This window comes from Apus apus, chromosome 3 (assembly GCF_020740795.1).
Source record: "Apus apus isolate bApuApu2 chromosome 3, bApuApu2.pri.cur, whole genome shotgun sequence".
Taxonomy (NCBI): Eukaryota; Metazoa; Chordata; class Aves; order Apodiformes; family Apodidae; genus Apus; species Apus apus.
In genome coordinates, this window is record NC_067284.1 from 55,946,927 (window position 1) to 55,963,853 (window position 16,927).

Genomic DNA, 16,927 nt, shown 5'->3' on the forward strand with positions numbered 1-16,927 from the left:
GGGCTACTTAGAAAAAAATGTGGCAATAGGCCTCCACCATTACTCAACAGATGTCATATAGCATTCAAATGTAATGCATTAATGGGAATACAGGAACCATACTGAAGCATCATCAAATCTGCATCTGACAAAAGTATACTGCTATAATTACAAGGAGTCTTTTTTCTTTAGCTGGGTCACAACAGGAAAAATCCGAGCATAAATTTGCTCCGAAAATACTGAGTGTATTCACCAGGAGAAATGAGTTACTGATCACCCAAGTTAGTGATAAATGGAGCTATACTGCTCATTTCAAGGGAACAATATAAGGGCCTCCCAATATCTCCTGTTAAGCAGGCCTGTTTAAGCTGCAGCCCATATCAAAATCATGCCATCATTCACACAGATGCCCAGACATTCAAGCAAAAAGAGCGACAAGCTTGAATTAGGTGATCACACCTCACACGGTTGATCTCTAAAAAGGGCATTTTGAAAAATCAGAGGGAAAGTCTCACACAAGATCTACCCGTGCTCCAAGCTGAAGCATAAACCACTGCAGTTTTCAGTTCCAGACCAAACTGCAATCATTTTAACACAAAGCTGTGTATATTTTTTTCTGCTCCGCAAGGAGCTTCAGATTGTTTACTATACCCTCAACTCTGCTCTGTAAAGCTAAGTAGTAGTTTCCACATGGGTATTTCTACCACAGCTGTCAGTAGCATTTGATTGCTTCAGTGACTTTCCATATTTTCCTAAGACAAGTGAGATATTGTGGAAAAAACAGTACATAACTGATAATTACTTGACATAAAATAATGAACAGATCAGAGGGTTGAATACAACTTGCAAAGGCAAGCCTGACACTGGCATTTTGTAAACCATGGAGAAACTGATTTTTTAATCCTCATACCAACTTTATGACACATTTTGTGTAGATTTAAATGAAGAAACCTGCAAACCCCATCCACTTCTATGTATCTGGCTATCCAACTTGCCCCCTAGACAGCTGTCAGAGGAGCTGAAAAGTTAGGCAACAGATAAGAAGAGCTCACAAGTGTCCATGCTGGCAAGGAAGGAAGGCTCACTCTTCTCCAGGAACATAGCTGTGGGTATCTTTGATCCCTTCTATTATCCTTATCTTCTTTTTCACAGTTTCATCCTTCTCCTATGCCCCAGTCTCGACTCCTACTCCTTGCTTAAAACAAGCTCAGCAAATCTCCTTCACTCAAGAAAGACTATCCTAGGCTCTCTGCAATGTAAGCTTTTTCATCACTCCTAATATCTATCACCTTATCCAGGAACTCCTTTCTGCTGGTCCGCATCACCAGCTGACATACTCCAACCCACCACAAAGAAACAAAGATTTAACTTTCTTTTAATTGTGGCTGCTTATTTTACTTCTATGCAATCTCAAAAATGTCCTCATGCAAGCAGGTATTTTGAGGATTCAGGCTCTAGGGCAGAAAACAACAAGACTGGAAACAGAAGATGTCACCAGACTTAACAAGGAGGTTAAACAGGTTGTGTGAGTCTAAGAATATCCTTATTAAGAGGATGCCAGAACAAAGACTGGGAGGCTCTTGTGAAAAATAACTTGTGAACAGGATAATGAAATCTGAGATTTCCACCTTGAAGTGAGAAGACGTTTTGCCTACATGTTCCAAAATCACATTAATCAAAAGTGGGAAACAAAGATCTTATGCTGGGCAGAGCCAAAATATCTGTTCATTTTAATTTACACACTGTGCAATGAATGGCTATATATATCATACAGCAATGACAGGAAAATTAGTAAGCAAAAATAAGCAAAGCCTCCTAAAAAGAAGGAGCCTTCATCTGTCACCAGACTTCTTAAGCCTTGCTGGAATTTTCTTTATGAAAAATGACATCTGCTAGAATTACTTAGGTTTAAATGCTTTAAAAGGACAAAAGCTTTAGTTTTGTTCAGTTTACTACTGTGTTGCGTATTAGCATTTATTTGACTATGATTCTAGTTGGATATGTATATTTTTTGCCTTAACTAGCTTGTTAGTGTCCTTCTAAGCCCTTTAAATATTGCTGGGTTTCACTCCAGTGAAAGTGAAGTAATCCATTGCTAGGGAAACTTTCTTTTGCACTCTTGAGAGATAAATACTGACAGCTAGAGAGCTTAAAAAGAGCAACACATTTTTTTCTCATACCCTCTATTTCAAATAGATCCAGAAGTCACAATTTTATAAATCTTGTAGCTACATATTTGTACAAAAACAATGGATAAATACTTTATCCATTTATCCAAAGCCTCCAGTGAACTGTTATAATTTATCAGAGCAACCAATATAACTACATTTTTTTTAAAGCCAAACAAAGGTATTTTTCAACAAAACAAAAATCTCAGCAGTTATAGCTTTCCACTGGGAAGAACAGATTAGCATTAATTACTAAATGATGCAACAATTGGCTTATCAAAAGCTGCCATCCTTCCTGCATCCCTAAAGTAATTCAACAACTTTATGAATCTACATTAATATTGCCATTTAGCACACATACAATGTTGATTAGTGAATTCAAATTATTTTTAGATCAGACAACATTCACTTGGAATAAATCTGAGTGACTAGACACATATTTTGCAAGAGAATCTTGAGATCTATGGCCAGCAGGAATGAGATGAGGTTAATAACCTTGGTGTTAAATCAAAGATGCAATCCCAGATGATTCTGCATTTGGTCTCAGATTACCAACAACCCATTCCTGAACCAACACAACTGTGTAGAAGACAGAATGTTATCTGCTGGCAATGATCACTTTGGAAAAAAAGGAGTCATTACCAGTTCATCTCAACAGTCTGGGTAACACTAAATGAAGAAGTCACATAAAAAGGCAAATCACACCTTTAGATAAACGACATGTGAAAATTAATCAATGACTAAAAAAAGCATAAAGACTTCCTCAAAGCAAAGGCAAATTTGGTCATAAGGCCATGCTATGAAACAAATTCCCCAGGAATGACCAAATCTATAATACCTTCTGGAGTTTAAATTTTTAAAACCACTATTTATTTTCTACAGAATCTAATGATTATTTACTTGTTGCTGCAACTTTGGTAGTCTTACATTCCTGATTTGTTCTGCAGGGCTGAGCTGTTCTGGCTCAGTGGATGGACCACTCATAGGGTAAGGAACTGGCTGGATGGCAACACTCAAAAGAGTAGTGATCAACAGCTTGATGTCCAAATGGAGACCAGAGATGAGTGGTGTTCCACAAGGGTCAGTACTGGGACCTGTGTTGTTTAATATCTTTGTCAGCAACGTGGACAGTGGCACTGACTGCACCCTCAGCAAGTCTGCTGATGACACCAAGCTGTGTGGTGAGGTCAACATGCTGGAAGGGAGGGATGTCATCCAGAGGGACCTTGAGAGGCTGCAGTTTGTGCAAACTGCATGAAGTTCAACAAGGTCAAGTGCAAGGTCCGGCACCTGGGTCGGGGCAATCCCATGCATAAATGCAGGTTGGGTGGAGAATGGATTGGAAACAGTCCAAAGAAGAACCTGGGGGTGATGGTGGATGAGAAGCTCGTGCTTGCAGCCCAGAAGGCTGTGTCCTGGCCTGCATCAAAAGAAGTGTGGCCAGCAGGTCAAGGGAGGTGATTTTCTCCCTCTACTCAGCTCTCGTAAGACCCCACCTGCAGTACCATGTCCAGCTCTGGAGCCTCCAACACAAGGAGGGCATGGAAGTCTTGGAGTGAGTCCAGAGGAGGGCCACAAAGATGATCAGAGGGCTGGAGCCCTAACAAGCTGAGAGAGTTGAGGCTGTTCAGCCTGGAGAAGAGCAGGCTCCAGGGAGACCTTGTAGCAGCCTTCCAGTACTTGAATGGGCTACAGGAAACACCTCCAGGGATGGTACCTCCACCACCTCCCTGTTCCAGTGCCTCACCACTCTTCCTGTGAAGCAATTTTTCCTAATATCCAATCTGAACCTCCCCTGGCATGCCTTGACCCCGTTTCCTCTTGTCCTGTCACTAGTCAGTAGAGAAAAGAGGCCCACACCCCCCTCACTACAACCTCCTCTCGGGTAGTTGTAGAGAGCAATGAGGTCTCCCCTCAGCCTCCTCTTCTCCAGGCTGAACAGCCCCAGCTCCCTCAGCCTCTCCTTGTAAGACCTGTTCTCCAGACCTCTAATCAGCCCAGTTGCCCTTCTCTGCACTGTCTCCAACACCTCAATGTCCTTCCTATCCTGCAGTGCCCAGAACTGCACACAGTGCTCAAGGTGCAGCCTCACCAAGGACAAGTATTGGGGCAGGATCACCTCCCTGCTCCTGCTGGTCACACTGTTCCTGATACAGGCCAGGATGGTGTTGGCCTTCTTGGCCACCTGGGCACACCGCTGGCTCATGTTCATCCAGCTGTCAGTCAGCACCCTCAGGTCTTTCTCTGCTGGGCAGCTCTCCAGCCACTCCTCCCCAGGCCTGTAGCACTGCTGGGGTTGTTGTGGCCCAAGTGCAGGACCCGACATTTGGCCTTCTTGAAACTCATGCCATTGGCCTTGGCCCATTGATCCAGCCTATCTAGATCCCTATGCAGAGCATCCCTACCCTCAAGCAGGTAGACACTCCCACCCAACTTAGTGTCACCCGCAAACTTACTGAGGGTGCACTAGAACCCCTCATCCAGATCATCAATAAAGGTGTGAAACAGGAGCGGCCCCAGCACTGAGCCCTGGGGAACACCACTCATGACCAGCCACCAACTGGATTTAACTCCATTAAATTAAATAAAGTCCAAAGCAGGAACATTTAATTTTTTTCCCCAATGCAAAGAAAAAAGCAATCACTAGCTACAGTGCTACAAGTCAGTTAGTATAATGCAGACTAGGACCAGGTGGAATGCATCTAAGGTGCTGAGGTAGCTGGCCAACATTATAATTAAACTACTTTCTAGCATCTAACAAAAAAAAAAAAAAAAAGAGTGGGCTGCTAGTCAGAGGAAATTCAACAAGCTGGAGGAGTAGGCACCAAAACCCCACAGGGTTTAACATAGCCAACTGAGAAGTCCTGCAGCTAAGACAAACCAACAACATACACAAGAAGAGGCTCGAGACAAGCTGACTGGGGGACAACTCTGCAGAAAAGGGTTTGAAGGTTCCAACAGACAAGGAGGGGATTATGCATCAGCAGCACGCACTTGAAGTACAGGTAGCCAACCACAGTGAAGCCAGAGCGGTTTACTCCCTCTTTCTGCCAGTTGGAAGACCACATCTGCACATGGTGTCCAGATTGGATCTTCCCAGGACAAAGACAATGACACATTTGAGGGAAACCAGCAGAAGGCCACTAAGATGGTTCAAGTGATGGAGCAAATAGCACAACAGGAAAGGCTAAAAGAAGAGAGCTTATGTAGCCAGGAGAAAGTAACTGCTGTCTTCCGCTATTCCACAGGACATTACAGAGAAGGCAGAGCTCAGATGTACAGCGAAAGGACAAGAGGCAACCACCTGCAGGTTAATTTGTAGGACAGAGGCCAGCAACACAAACTTTGATCATAAGGAATCAACTCCTTCCCATGGGAGCAGTGCAGTCCTGGGACAGGGCCTAGAGATGCTCAGCTGTCTCCCTCCTGAGATGGATTTCAACTTCAACTCAACAAGCTCAAAGTAATCTCTGGTTCTAGCTTGGAAGCTGCCCCTGTTTTAATCAGGACTAGGCTAGAGATCTCCAGGGACTCCTTCCCCTTTTACCTTTTTTGGGGGGATTCTCTGATGGTATTTATAGCTTTAAAAGGTCAGACTACCATATATGAACTGGAATTGTTTTTCAGCTCACTATGAAAGGGAAAAAAGATATTTTTTTTTCCCCCCACAATATTTCATTGCAGATCAGGATAACCTGAATGAAGACATTTGTTTTGCTCTACATGACCTTTTGTTTTGAATCAGTAAGCTCTGTTTCTCTGAAACAGGGCTTCAGGGACCAGAAGCCAAATTCTCTTAGAGATTCCCCTTGACAGACCCCACTAATCCTAAGTACAACACATCATATTTGAGTAGTGGATGCAGTTGCACATACAGCAAGAGCTCTGCTTAAGGTGGGTTTAATAGCCCTTTCTCCTGGCTTCTCTCTAACCCATGCACCTCCCTCCACCACACTGACACAGTCATTTGCAATGCCACACAGGAATCCAAATGGGGAACTGATCTGGTGGAAAACATAACCTGAAAGAAGCTGCACGTTTTTATCAGGATGTCATATACTTGAGACTGCTTCTGATCATATGCTTACTTCCAACAAACACATTCCAATTGACAGAAATGTGGTCCTCCTATGATAACTCATGTAGATTCCCAAGACTGTCACTGTGGTGGGCGCAGCATTACAACATGAAGTCACACATTTAGTTAGCCATTGGATTTTCAGGTGCTTCTCCATGAACCAATAGCATAAAACTTAAAAATTGTTGTTCTAGAACAACAGTGGACATATTTTTAGAGATTACTTCTGTTTAAACTATTGACTGAGATCACTGCCAATGCAGTGCTCAGCTCTCCCACTTATGATTCTGTATCCAAACAACTGCTTTTTAAGTACACAGAAAGACAATGAAAAATATGGGAGAAGTATTTGAGATCTAACCTGTATAAAGTATAATGTGCATGTAAGATAAGACTTTTTTTTTTTACTTTTTTTTTTTTTTTTTAAAGAGTTCAGCATACCCCTGCTGCTCCCAATGCAAAGGACATTGTCAGAAAACAGCTGCCAAAACAGCACAAAAACCAGAACAGGAACATGAGGCACTTGCAATGACAGGAAGGAGCATGTGCAAGAAAATCTCAAACTATGGAACGTATCCAACTAAGTTATTGAGGAACTTGTTGTCCAATTACAGAAAAAGTAAAAGAAATCTATTCTGAAAAAGTACAATCCTTGTACCTACAACAAAATATTCTGTTATTTATTTGGACCCGAATCAAAGGGGTATATTTGTAGAAGATCAAAGAGTAGCATTATCTTGTCCTTGTCTGTTTGCCATTTGCATGATGGGATACCGGGGTTTGGACACTGAATATTCTCTGCAAACAAGACCTATACTTAATTTCTGCATTCTGTAGCTATTCCAGGAGCTGTAGCTATTTCAGGAGCACAGAGGTGAAGGGAGGGGGAAGAGGAAAAGCAAAGGAATTATTTTTAAGGGCAACCACATCACAGGAGGCAAATTTTTAAAAGGTGCATGCATGGCGACTGCGTAAGCTGCTACATTCAGCTGTGCTAAATATTAGGTGATAGGTAAAAACACTCTTCAGTCACTCCCCAAATTTCAACTTTGCCTGTATACCTTTTATGACTCATGCTGCCCAAAACCTGCCTCAATTTCTGATTTTTTAAAACTTTTTTTTTTTTTTTTTTTTTTTAGGATTTAAGAGACATATGGCTTGGCAAGAGTTGTTGCTCCTAAGGTATTTTTATAAAACCAGCAGAACAGCATAGGAAAGAGCCCAACAGTAGTACTTGTGAAAAAGCATAATCTTTTCCTCCTGCTGATGTTTTGAAAAACTCACTTCTCAGTGAATGTCTGAAGGCAATACTGTCAAAGCAGGAGAGGGAAGTGGGGGAAGGAGAGAAACAGGAAGTCTGATTAGTATGTCCTAGTCCACAACAGCAGAATGAATCATCTACTAAGTATTTCTTCTAATTTTCAGAAGGATTAGGTCTTACTGGAAGAATCTCACAAATGGGTGAAGCATTACCACCAAATTACAATTCTTCTATTTGATTCAAAATGAGCATAGAAGGCATAAAGTAGCTAAAGACAGAAAGTGCTGTCAATTGACCTAAAAAACCCTCTCATGATTGTGACAACAGAGGTACTTTATCACTTTATCATAGTAGCAATTTTTTTAAGAGTGTACTGAACAACATGGGGCAAAACAGGATGGGAAAAGACAGATGTTCTCATTCGTCTCTTACACCCTAGTAAGATATGTGACAACACTGAAAGTAACTAAAAAAATATTTTAAAATGTGTTAAACTGGAAAGAAACCCAAAAAGCAAACCGAAACAATTGCACAGGATGGAGGTGGTCCCACTGCATATAGAGAAATATAAGATACTGATATCAAAACAATTAGTGAAACATTTTTTATAATCAAGCTATACAGGAAGTTCCTTCCAAGAATGGGGAAGACAGTCTAAGCTTTCAGTAACTATGATACTGGCAGATTCAAGTCACACCAAGGCAACTAAAGCCAAAACAAACAAAAAAATACCAAACGAAAAACATCACAAAAAACCACAAAGCAAAACATTTCAAAACACCCCACTTTCCATGTTCCCCTCAGTGCACTTATAGTAAACATCTCACAAATCAAAGAAAACTAGCAGAATAATGCTCTTAATTTTTTCTTCCCTTTTTCAACAGTGTATGAAGGTGTCCAAAATTTAAAAGCATTACTTTTATAACTACATAGTGCCTAAAGAGTAGAGAAATAAGGAAACTCACTTTCTAAGGCAATTTCTACAGTGCAATGCTAAGAACCAAATTTTTTAGCAGAGTAACAGAAAATACGGAAAATCTATCAGACTATAAACAAGACCAAATACCACTGAAAACACTTAAGACCCCACTTTCTGTTATTTGTATTAAGTGTATATTCATTCTGTAACATTCATTCTGTCTGAAGAATGCAAAGACTTACACTCATAATTTTATAGTCTTTCATGAGATTACTTTAAGGAACTACCAGAAAAAAATAAGAAGAGAACATCTATTTTTAATCACCCTCAAAAATTAACAAGCAATGCATAGTAAGGCAGTTAAATAAAGAAATTAGAATGAGTATTTAACACTGAGCCACTTCTGTAAGTCATTCAACTAAATACTCATACAGGTTAAATACTTTCAATACTGTACATACTAAGAATTTCTTCATACATTACAGAAATACACATATAAACTAATCCTTACATTGAATGACTATTACACAGATTAAAACAGCAGTACAACAGGACAAAATACGAGCTTTAAAACACAAAGACGAAACTAACACTGACAAAGAAAGGCATAAGATGAAAAATACCAGGTTAGATCTTGCAGTGTAGTATACTTCTTCTGAATAGTCCAAAAAATCACTACTGTCAGGCTGTTCATTAGACAGAGATCAAGAAATTACAGTTATTTACATTGTGAGTGAAAGTCAAGGTATACATAAAGGTAAATTTTCTTGCTAAAACAAAAGCTGCTAGGTGAAACTCAAACCATGTTAAGACAGTTCTGGGGATGTGAGTAAAACACAGCCAAGGGTATGGTCACATTACCAAACATTACCGAATACACTCATTAATGAATTATTGTTCATCACTTGAGCTGTGGTAATGAGCAACAAACTGCCTCAGTAAGAGGCAAGTATGTACCAGTTCAGCACCTCAGTGCACCTCCATGACTAACTCATCATGCTGCAGTGGTCCAGTACTTTGGCTTGTGCACTCATATCCATAAGTAAGCATAAAGTTTAAACATGCTTTTGTAAGACAGAAGCAAAAGAGTCAGAAGAACAGCTTTAATGAAAAGGGACCCACACTATTACTGCTGGAGGAAGAATCAGGCATCTCAGTGTACGGATTTTTACAAACTTCCCTCAGCCTGCTTTATGCTAAGGCTCTTTGCTAGAGCATCCTTTTTAATAGATCTTGTTTGCATTTGACATGCCAATTTAAGCTGTCCATTGGTTCTACATGTAACAAGAAAGCATGTTTTTTCTTCGGTCTCTAGACCCAGCATGCTAGTTTTCAAAATCATAGTTCTATTTTATCTGAAAAGGACAGATGAGGTTGGATGCTTCATTCTGATATGGTACGGGGAGTAGTTAATTTCCCTCTTCAGAAAGATCTGTTGCAGATTCCCCCTACAGACAGTGAAATAAGTCAAGTTCTTTGGACAATTTCAAATATGCAAATTCTGACAGGAATAGACAATACAAAGACATTTCCTTATCAGCACAATTTATCTGGATCATTCAAGTCCCTTCTTGGAGCAGCAAGAACTTTTGAGATTTCAAAGTGCAAAGGTCCTGATCACTAGCACAGAAGGTAGGAAAAGTCCACCCTTCCGACAACACCTGACAAAGAAGTGGCCTCCAAAGTTGTGCTTTAATCCCTGCAGAAAATCTCTCTCCCTAGTTCAGCAACTCAGGCTCCTAAGGTGCAATTAGAACACCTTTCTGCCCCATGAACTTGTCCACTAAGTGGTTTGTACAGTCTGTGACTGACAAAAAAATAAAAAAATTAAAAAGTATTTTCAAAACTTTAGCTTCTCCATGAACAACTTTTTGCAATTATGATTGTGTAGGTATAAGTAAATACAATTCTTAAGGAGCAAAAGCATTATAATTTAAACTATGTAATGCTACCAGTTGTATTTTCTTTATAATCCAGACAGTGCAACAGGGAAGCAAAGTCAGGATAACTTGGAATCAGTTCAAAAACAATTTTGAGTTAACTGATGAGTTTATGGAAGAAGCACTGACTTCATTACCATATGTAATAATAACCACTGCTCCTAAATTATATTATGCATTTATGTCAAGGTTTAAATAACATATCTGAAATAATTGCCCAAGTCCAATGTGTGATTTGGTAAGCTATTATCCTCCATCTTGATGAGGAACCAGAAACTGAAGACTACCTGTCTAGCCAGTTGCTGAAGAACCTCAAACACGAGAGACAGCTGACCCACTACCAATGGACAAGACACTATGAAGGACATTTTAGTATAGCTACAGAGCAATACAAGGAATCAGAAATCCCACTTATATGTGGTTTGTAGACTATAGAAGAGGAATCACAGAATCAGATAATCACAGAATCCTCATGGTTGGAAAGGACCTCTAAGATCACCAAGTCCAACCATCAACACAAAAAAAAGCCCTCCACAACTTTGGCCACTGGAGCATGTCCTGAAGCACCAAATCTTCACAGACTCTGAATACCAATTAAAGCCAATGTCCCTCCAACCTATGTACTAGGCCAAAATTTTCACCTTAACACCTGTCTTGGAAAAAAAACCAAGAGAACATAGAACTCTGCAGTAAGGAAGAAAAGGAGTGGTGTGTTTTTTTTTTTATTATTCAGGAATGTGAAGAAACTGCCTAAGGGCACAAATGTGGAAAGCAACAGTCTCCATAAAAGAGAGGAAGCTACTGCAATTGTGTGTGAGACAGCACAGACACCTTCTCCCTCACTGCTTGAGTTCTCATACCCCTTATACTGACGAGTCCATAGGAATACAGTTCTACAGAATACATCAACTATCAGACTCAGCGTGGCTCAGGTGTGATGCAGGGACACAGAATGATTGTTAGTGTGTGAAATAAACAACCCTACAAAAATATTTTTTTTTAAATGTATCATGCCTCTTTCCCAGGCTCTCAATTTTATTACTTCCATTATCAATCATTGTCAATACATGCAAAAAGGAGAGCAACATTTGAATACACACAGTAATTCCACAATTTAAAAAAAAATAACTCTATAAATGAAGGGAATTATATGATTGGCAATGAGGTATAAAGGATAGAGGAAACCCACAAGAAAAACAGCTGTTTATGCATCACACCTGGCTGAGCCCCAAAATAAAGGGTCTTGACCCATTTAATGTAACGGCACAAAAAAAATAAGGACACGTGCTGCATCACTACCAAGTTTCCTAGTGCTAAGGAAGTATGCTACACATTTTGGATTTCTCCTCCTCCATAGATATTTGCAGGGAACAATGTGCAAGGCGTGGCCCAAGCTGCTTGTTACTCACAAACTCATGATGTGGCTCTGTCTCTTTCCTCAAGGGTGGATCAAATTTTACTTGACCAACTAGAGAGGAGAAAAGGAAAACAATAATTTAAGTTGACTGTAGTTAGACAAAATTTAGCTTCAAAAGCTAACAAAAAAAGAAAAATCCAGTTTAATAAGTATATTGAACCTCCACCTATGGAAGCTTCTGATAACATGCACATAGCCATCTCACACTTGCCAGTAACTAATGGGCACAGAAAATACTCTTCTGTCACAAAGACAGCACAATCATCATTTGCCCCACCTACTCATTAGAAGAATTGAGAAAATAATTCAGCAGATAGGGCTATGAAATGCCCTCTTAAGAAGAGCAATACAGCTATAAATTATAGAAAAAACACATCTGTTGTGTAAATTCCCTCTTTAATCTGTTCTTCTGGGAGATTCACTAGCACTAAATAGCTTTGAATGAAGTTTGGAGGGAGCTACTCACATCTTCTAGGACAACTCTATGGCAGATAATCTTCACACACTTGCCCTCAATTTTAGCTTAACAAAAAACAACTAAAGCTTCAAGCAAAAGAATTAATATAATTTAATGCTTTTAATGGCCAGTGATCAACCTCCTCCTTTTCTGATTTCTATACGACTGTTTCAATTCAAAAGCAAAAAACTACAAGATACCAAGTTAAGGAAGAAGAATCTTCCTCTGCCATTTTGTTACCCTGCAGAATCTGGCATCACTCCAAACATCCCTGCTGGAGTGACATAGGAAGCTATACCAATCAGCTCTCAGAAGAGCTCGGGTTGCATCCTGTTCAATTGAGATGAAACAACAGTGAGATTTGCTTAAGTGCTGACAAATTGTGTATTCAATTATTTTACACAAATATTTCTTTTGCATAGTTGTCTAGAACGTGTATCTGTAAGTGAAACAGCGTAGGTTCTTCTTTTCCTATGTATCACAAAAAATTTATCTATATATGTCAGATACCCTGAATACTAGTTAAAATAAGAGAATGCCAATGATTATTTTAAGAACATTTCATTTGTCACATTACACATGCTTACAGTTTATTTCAGAGCGTGTCTTTTCTTCTCTCACATTTCTACTTGTCGAATGAATTCTATGCGGCACTACAAGAGGCTAGAAAAGAAATACAGAATACTTCAATACCAAAATACACTCACTTGAAACTCAGTATTGTGTACGTAGTTTTTAGCAAGTTTCTTTAGCATAATGTAAAAAAAATAAAGAAATCAAGCAGAAGCTAAAAATAAAGATTGCATCTATGTTACAGTTAGAATTATTTGGAGACACTTTATCTGTAGAGTGTCTTCTTCAACTTCAACATAGAGAACTTTAAAGCAGTAAGACCGAATCCGACTTACTGGCAGCATTTCTTTTGTCAGATACCTCAGCCTAAAATGTCATTAGTTCATTTTCTTTAAGTAGAAGAGAAGTTAGCCTGAGGTTTTCAGCACTGAAGAGAAGGGAGTACTCCTGGTACTCTCGTGCTGATGCCATAATTTCTAAAAATTCACTTTCCTAGTTATGTTCCACTTCTATCTTTTCCCTGGATTTCCATTTACTTCTCTATAGCATGAAGTGTCATGAACATTAAGACACTGGCTTTCCTTTCGTTGCCCTTGATTATACCCAAATAACCTGATTGCATGGTTTTAGTTTTGTTTTTACATGCTAAACATCTCACTATTGTCTGAGTTTAGAATTATTTTAAGTATGGCACTCTCAAAAAGGCGGCAAATTCACATCTCAATCTCTACCTCACTGCCACAACCCGGTAGCCTATCGAAACAGTTAATAGGTAGCATCCCTATTTAAGCAGAATAGGCAAGGTGAAGAGCTGTCATCTCAGTGGGCAACAGACTTGCCTTCAAAGTCCATCAATAGCCAGACAAGTTCTCTAGCCTCCAAAAAAAAAAAAAAAACAACAACCCCAAACACAACCAAAATACCTCAAAACACAAACACCACCACTTCCTCAACAACCAAAACTCCAAATAAATGCGGAAGCAGGTCTGAAGCTCAAGATTCTCACCAGTGTTTTTTGTACCATATTATGTTGTACCATGTTATGTCACTTCTTTCAGTTTTTGATGGATGCATTCAGGTGATCATCACAAGTAAAGGAGTGGTCAATCCCTGAGCTCAGATTAACATCTCCAGCTACTTCTTTTTAGTATTGTTTAGTAAGTTCAACTGAGTTTAAAAGGAGCATGTACACTTATTTCCTTCTCTTTATTATAGGAAGGACCACAATGCCAACAACTGCTTTGCCTGCGGCAGGATTCTTAATCTGAAAACAGACCTTGCTCAAGATGCACCAAATAATGAATTATCATATTTATTCATAGACATGGGTTCTAGACTCACTTATTACAGACTACAATGTCTACCCAAGTGTCATTATCAATCTCATTTTGCAGGTGGATTAAACGCCTCAATGGAAAATTATCTGGCAATATAATTGGGGGAGAAATGAGAAGAGACGTTTAAGCTGTTTATCCAATGAAAACTATTCAGCAATACAGGTGCTTGAAGTTCACTGGAGAGCGCAAGGCAGTGTGCCCAGAATTATCATCATGCCTAGCACAGAAGCCCACAAATGCACCTGGAAATCCTCAGCAATGTAAGACAAACAACAAATGAACGATCATCTGAAAAAACGCATATCAAAACATGTGCAAGCAGCTTGCTTATCTTCCATACTGTCAACCAGTCCAGTTCCTTTGTAAATGAAGATAATATGTATTTTCTTTGATCACTGCTGTAAGGTTGTTCTCATTTTCTCCAAAGACAAGGCAATAGCTTTTTCCCCTGAAACCACACTTCATTATGGGAAAACTGATGATACACTAGACAATGGAAGAGCCTTCCTCAAGTCAGAAGGGACATGAAAGATTGAACACTATTTTAAAAGCTATGAGTAGCTACCAATAAAATGTGTACCAAATGATCGCGTAAAGGAAGTGGAGAGGGATTCTTCACCTGAGAGGCCCAAAATGAAGGTCAAGATTCTTACTGAAAATATGTAACAATGACACACGGGATGGCATATCAGGATTTCAGTACAACTTCCAGGAAAGTATGGAAAACTTGCAGGGCAAGCTACTCTGATCTGAGCAGCTCACTTACAGGAAGCGCAATGAAAACAGCTCTTCTTATGACAGCTCATGAATGCTTCAGTTTTCTGGTTCAGTTTTCTGTTTTTTACAGAAGTGTAACTTTACCAGGCCTCAAAGCTCTGCATCATCACTGAACAGACATAGAAATAAAGTACACCTAATCCTTAAAGTTATGGTGAGAAGATCCGAGTTTATCAGTGCGGTCTCTATCAGGAATTGGACACCTCTCTCAACACAATGTGAAACTCAACCACTTGAAAGGTTTTATTCTGTTTAACTTCCCTAATATATTTTTAATAGAAAAATTTACTAAGTGTGCTCCTCTATCTGCAAGTGCTTTTACAAGTACTAACTATTCAATACTTAAGTCTTCCTTTCCTTCCCTCCCATTTAGGAAATAAATAAACATTGCACTCTACAATATAAAAAAAGAGATCTATTTCACTTTGGCTTCTTCCCATGTTTATTTATTTCAATTGTAAGGAAGCTAAACTTGGTGCTTGTCAACTTGTCATTGCTGTTCCAGCTCAATGAACTTGTAAAAATCTGAAGATTAGTATCTTAAAGTAGTTGCTTATTTTAAGCTTATTTTTCTTTGAAGGCATTTTTAGACTAGTTTATCCATTACAAAAGCAAAATACAAATATGCAATTAATGAATCAATGGCATTTGTGTTGACAGGATTTATTTTTTTTCCCCAAAAAGAGGTCAGTAGTTAGAGAACTATAAACATTTCGAGAGTCTTCACTAACATAATTTAAGTATGAAGACATGATGCAGTAACAGAGTATCTGTTTTCTTATTTGTTACACACTTCAGACCTGCATTGGTTTTCATCTTACATAAGCATCCTACTTTTTCCCAGCTGTTAAAACAGAAAATCAGAAACTTTGCCTTTGACAAAACTGTAAGCGAAATCCATGTTTCAGAGCATTCTAAGATAGAAAATACAGTCTGCAAGTAACACATAGCAAATAATTTGAAAAAAAACTACAGGATACTCCTTTTCTCGTAAGAAAGTAAATTAGGAACAAAAAAAGAGTTCTTCAGAGTCATGCATTTATTTTTATGAACACTTTCTTTGCAGATGAGTGGAAACAACTCCACAAAGAACCAGAAAGGAAAACACATGACAGAACTCAGGACTAGAGAAGAAGTCCCTATGTACCGTTACAAAATCATTGAAGGACAATCCACAAGCTTTTGAAGTGTTTACATGTTTCTTTGAGCTTCTCTCCTCCAAATACAATGAATTTTGTTAAAGTGCCTGTACATGGGACAGAGCAGCACAACCAAAAGTGAAAGCAACCCTTGAGACTATTCCCAGATCACAAAACATTTCATTGTTCAATAAATCCTAATAATTTCGTTTAGTCAGTGAATGCAAACTTAATCTGATCCTATGATTAAAATATACTCCTACCTCAGGATCATCATCATCAAAATCATGGTAAGTGGAATGATCAGGATTATTCATTTTATCCAAAAGTTCAATAGCAAGACTTCGATTTAATGGCTGAGTAACAAATGGATGCTGAAAGACAGAAAGCAAAACATGCATTAAAATTCCAAACACTCAAATTAAGCACATTTTCATTTCGTAACTTAAAAAAATGCCCCACACAAATTTATACCTGTAGTAACTTTTCAGCTGTAGGTCTTTTTTTAGGATTTTTTGTAAGTGCCATTTTAACAAAATGATGGAAACTGTTGGACCTGTAAAATGAAGTGGTAAATATTAGAATAAATTCTCCAGTGAAATGCATGATCATTATCTACCATGACAAAGAAGTACTTACCATTTCATTTTGTCCTTTAATTTAGGAGGCTGAAAGTTGCTTTTTGTCATTAGAAAAAGTGCTCTGAAAAAAAAAACAAACAGTATTTTTGTGGTTTACATTGCAATACATATGTAAGATGAATTACTAAATACATTGCTTAGTTAACAGGAAGAAGTCCATCAGTTTAAGAGATGCTACCAGGACAACATTACACACTTATGAACTAAGTTGTTACAACTTCTGATATGTACATTTAGAACA

The 16,927-nt window shown here is 38.8% G+C and overlaps 1 protein-coding gene across 7 annotated transcripts in view; it reads right to left on the bottom strand.

Annotated features, from left to right (window-relative positions):
* The window catches only part of MAP4K3 (mitogen-activated protein kinase kinase kinase kinase 3), an 83,408-nt gene that overhangs the window by 34,611 nt on the left and 31,870 nt on the right, over positions 1-16,927 (bottom strand). For 5 of the 7 annotated variants that reach the window (XM_051613217.1, XM_051613216.1, XM_051613215.1 and 2 more), the window contains 6 exons: positions 16,685-16,747; positions 16,520-16,601; positions 16,309-16,419; positions 12,807-12,882; positions 11,755-11,813; positions 9,029-9,091 (listed from right to left, as the gene is read on the bottom strand). In XM_051613217.1, coding sequence (XP_051469177.1) covers positions 9,029-9,091; positions 11,755-11,813; positions 12,807-12,882; positions 16,309-16,419; positions 16,520-16,601; positions 16,685-16,747 — 454 coding nt within the window. The remainder of the gene's footprint in view (positions 1-9,028; positions 9,092-11,754; positions 11,814-12,806; positions 12,883-16,308; positions 16,420-16,519; positions 16,602-16,684; positions 16,748-16,927) is intronic. The other 2 variants (XM_051613219.1, XM_051613218.1) reach the window with 1 other exon arrangement.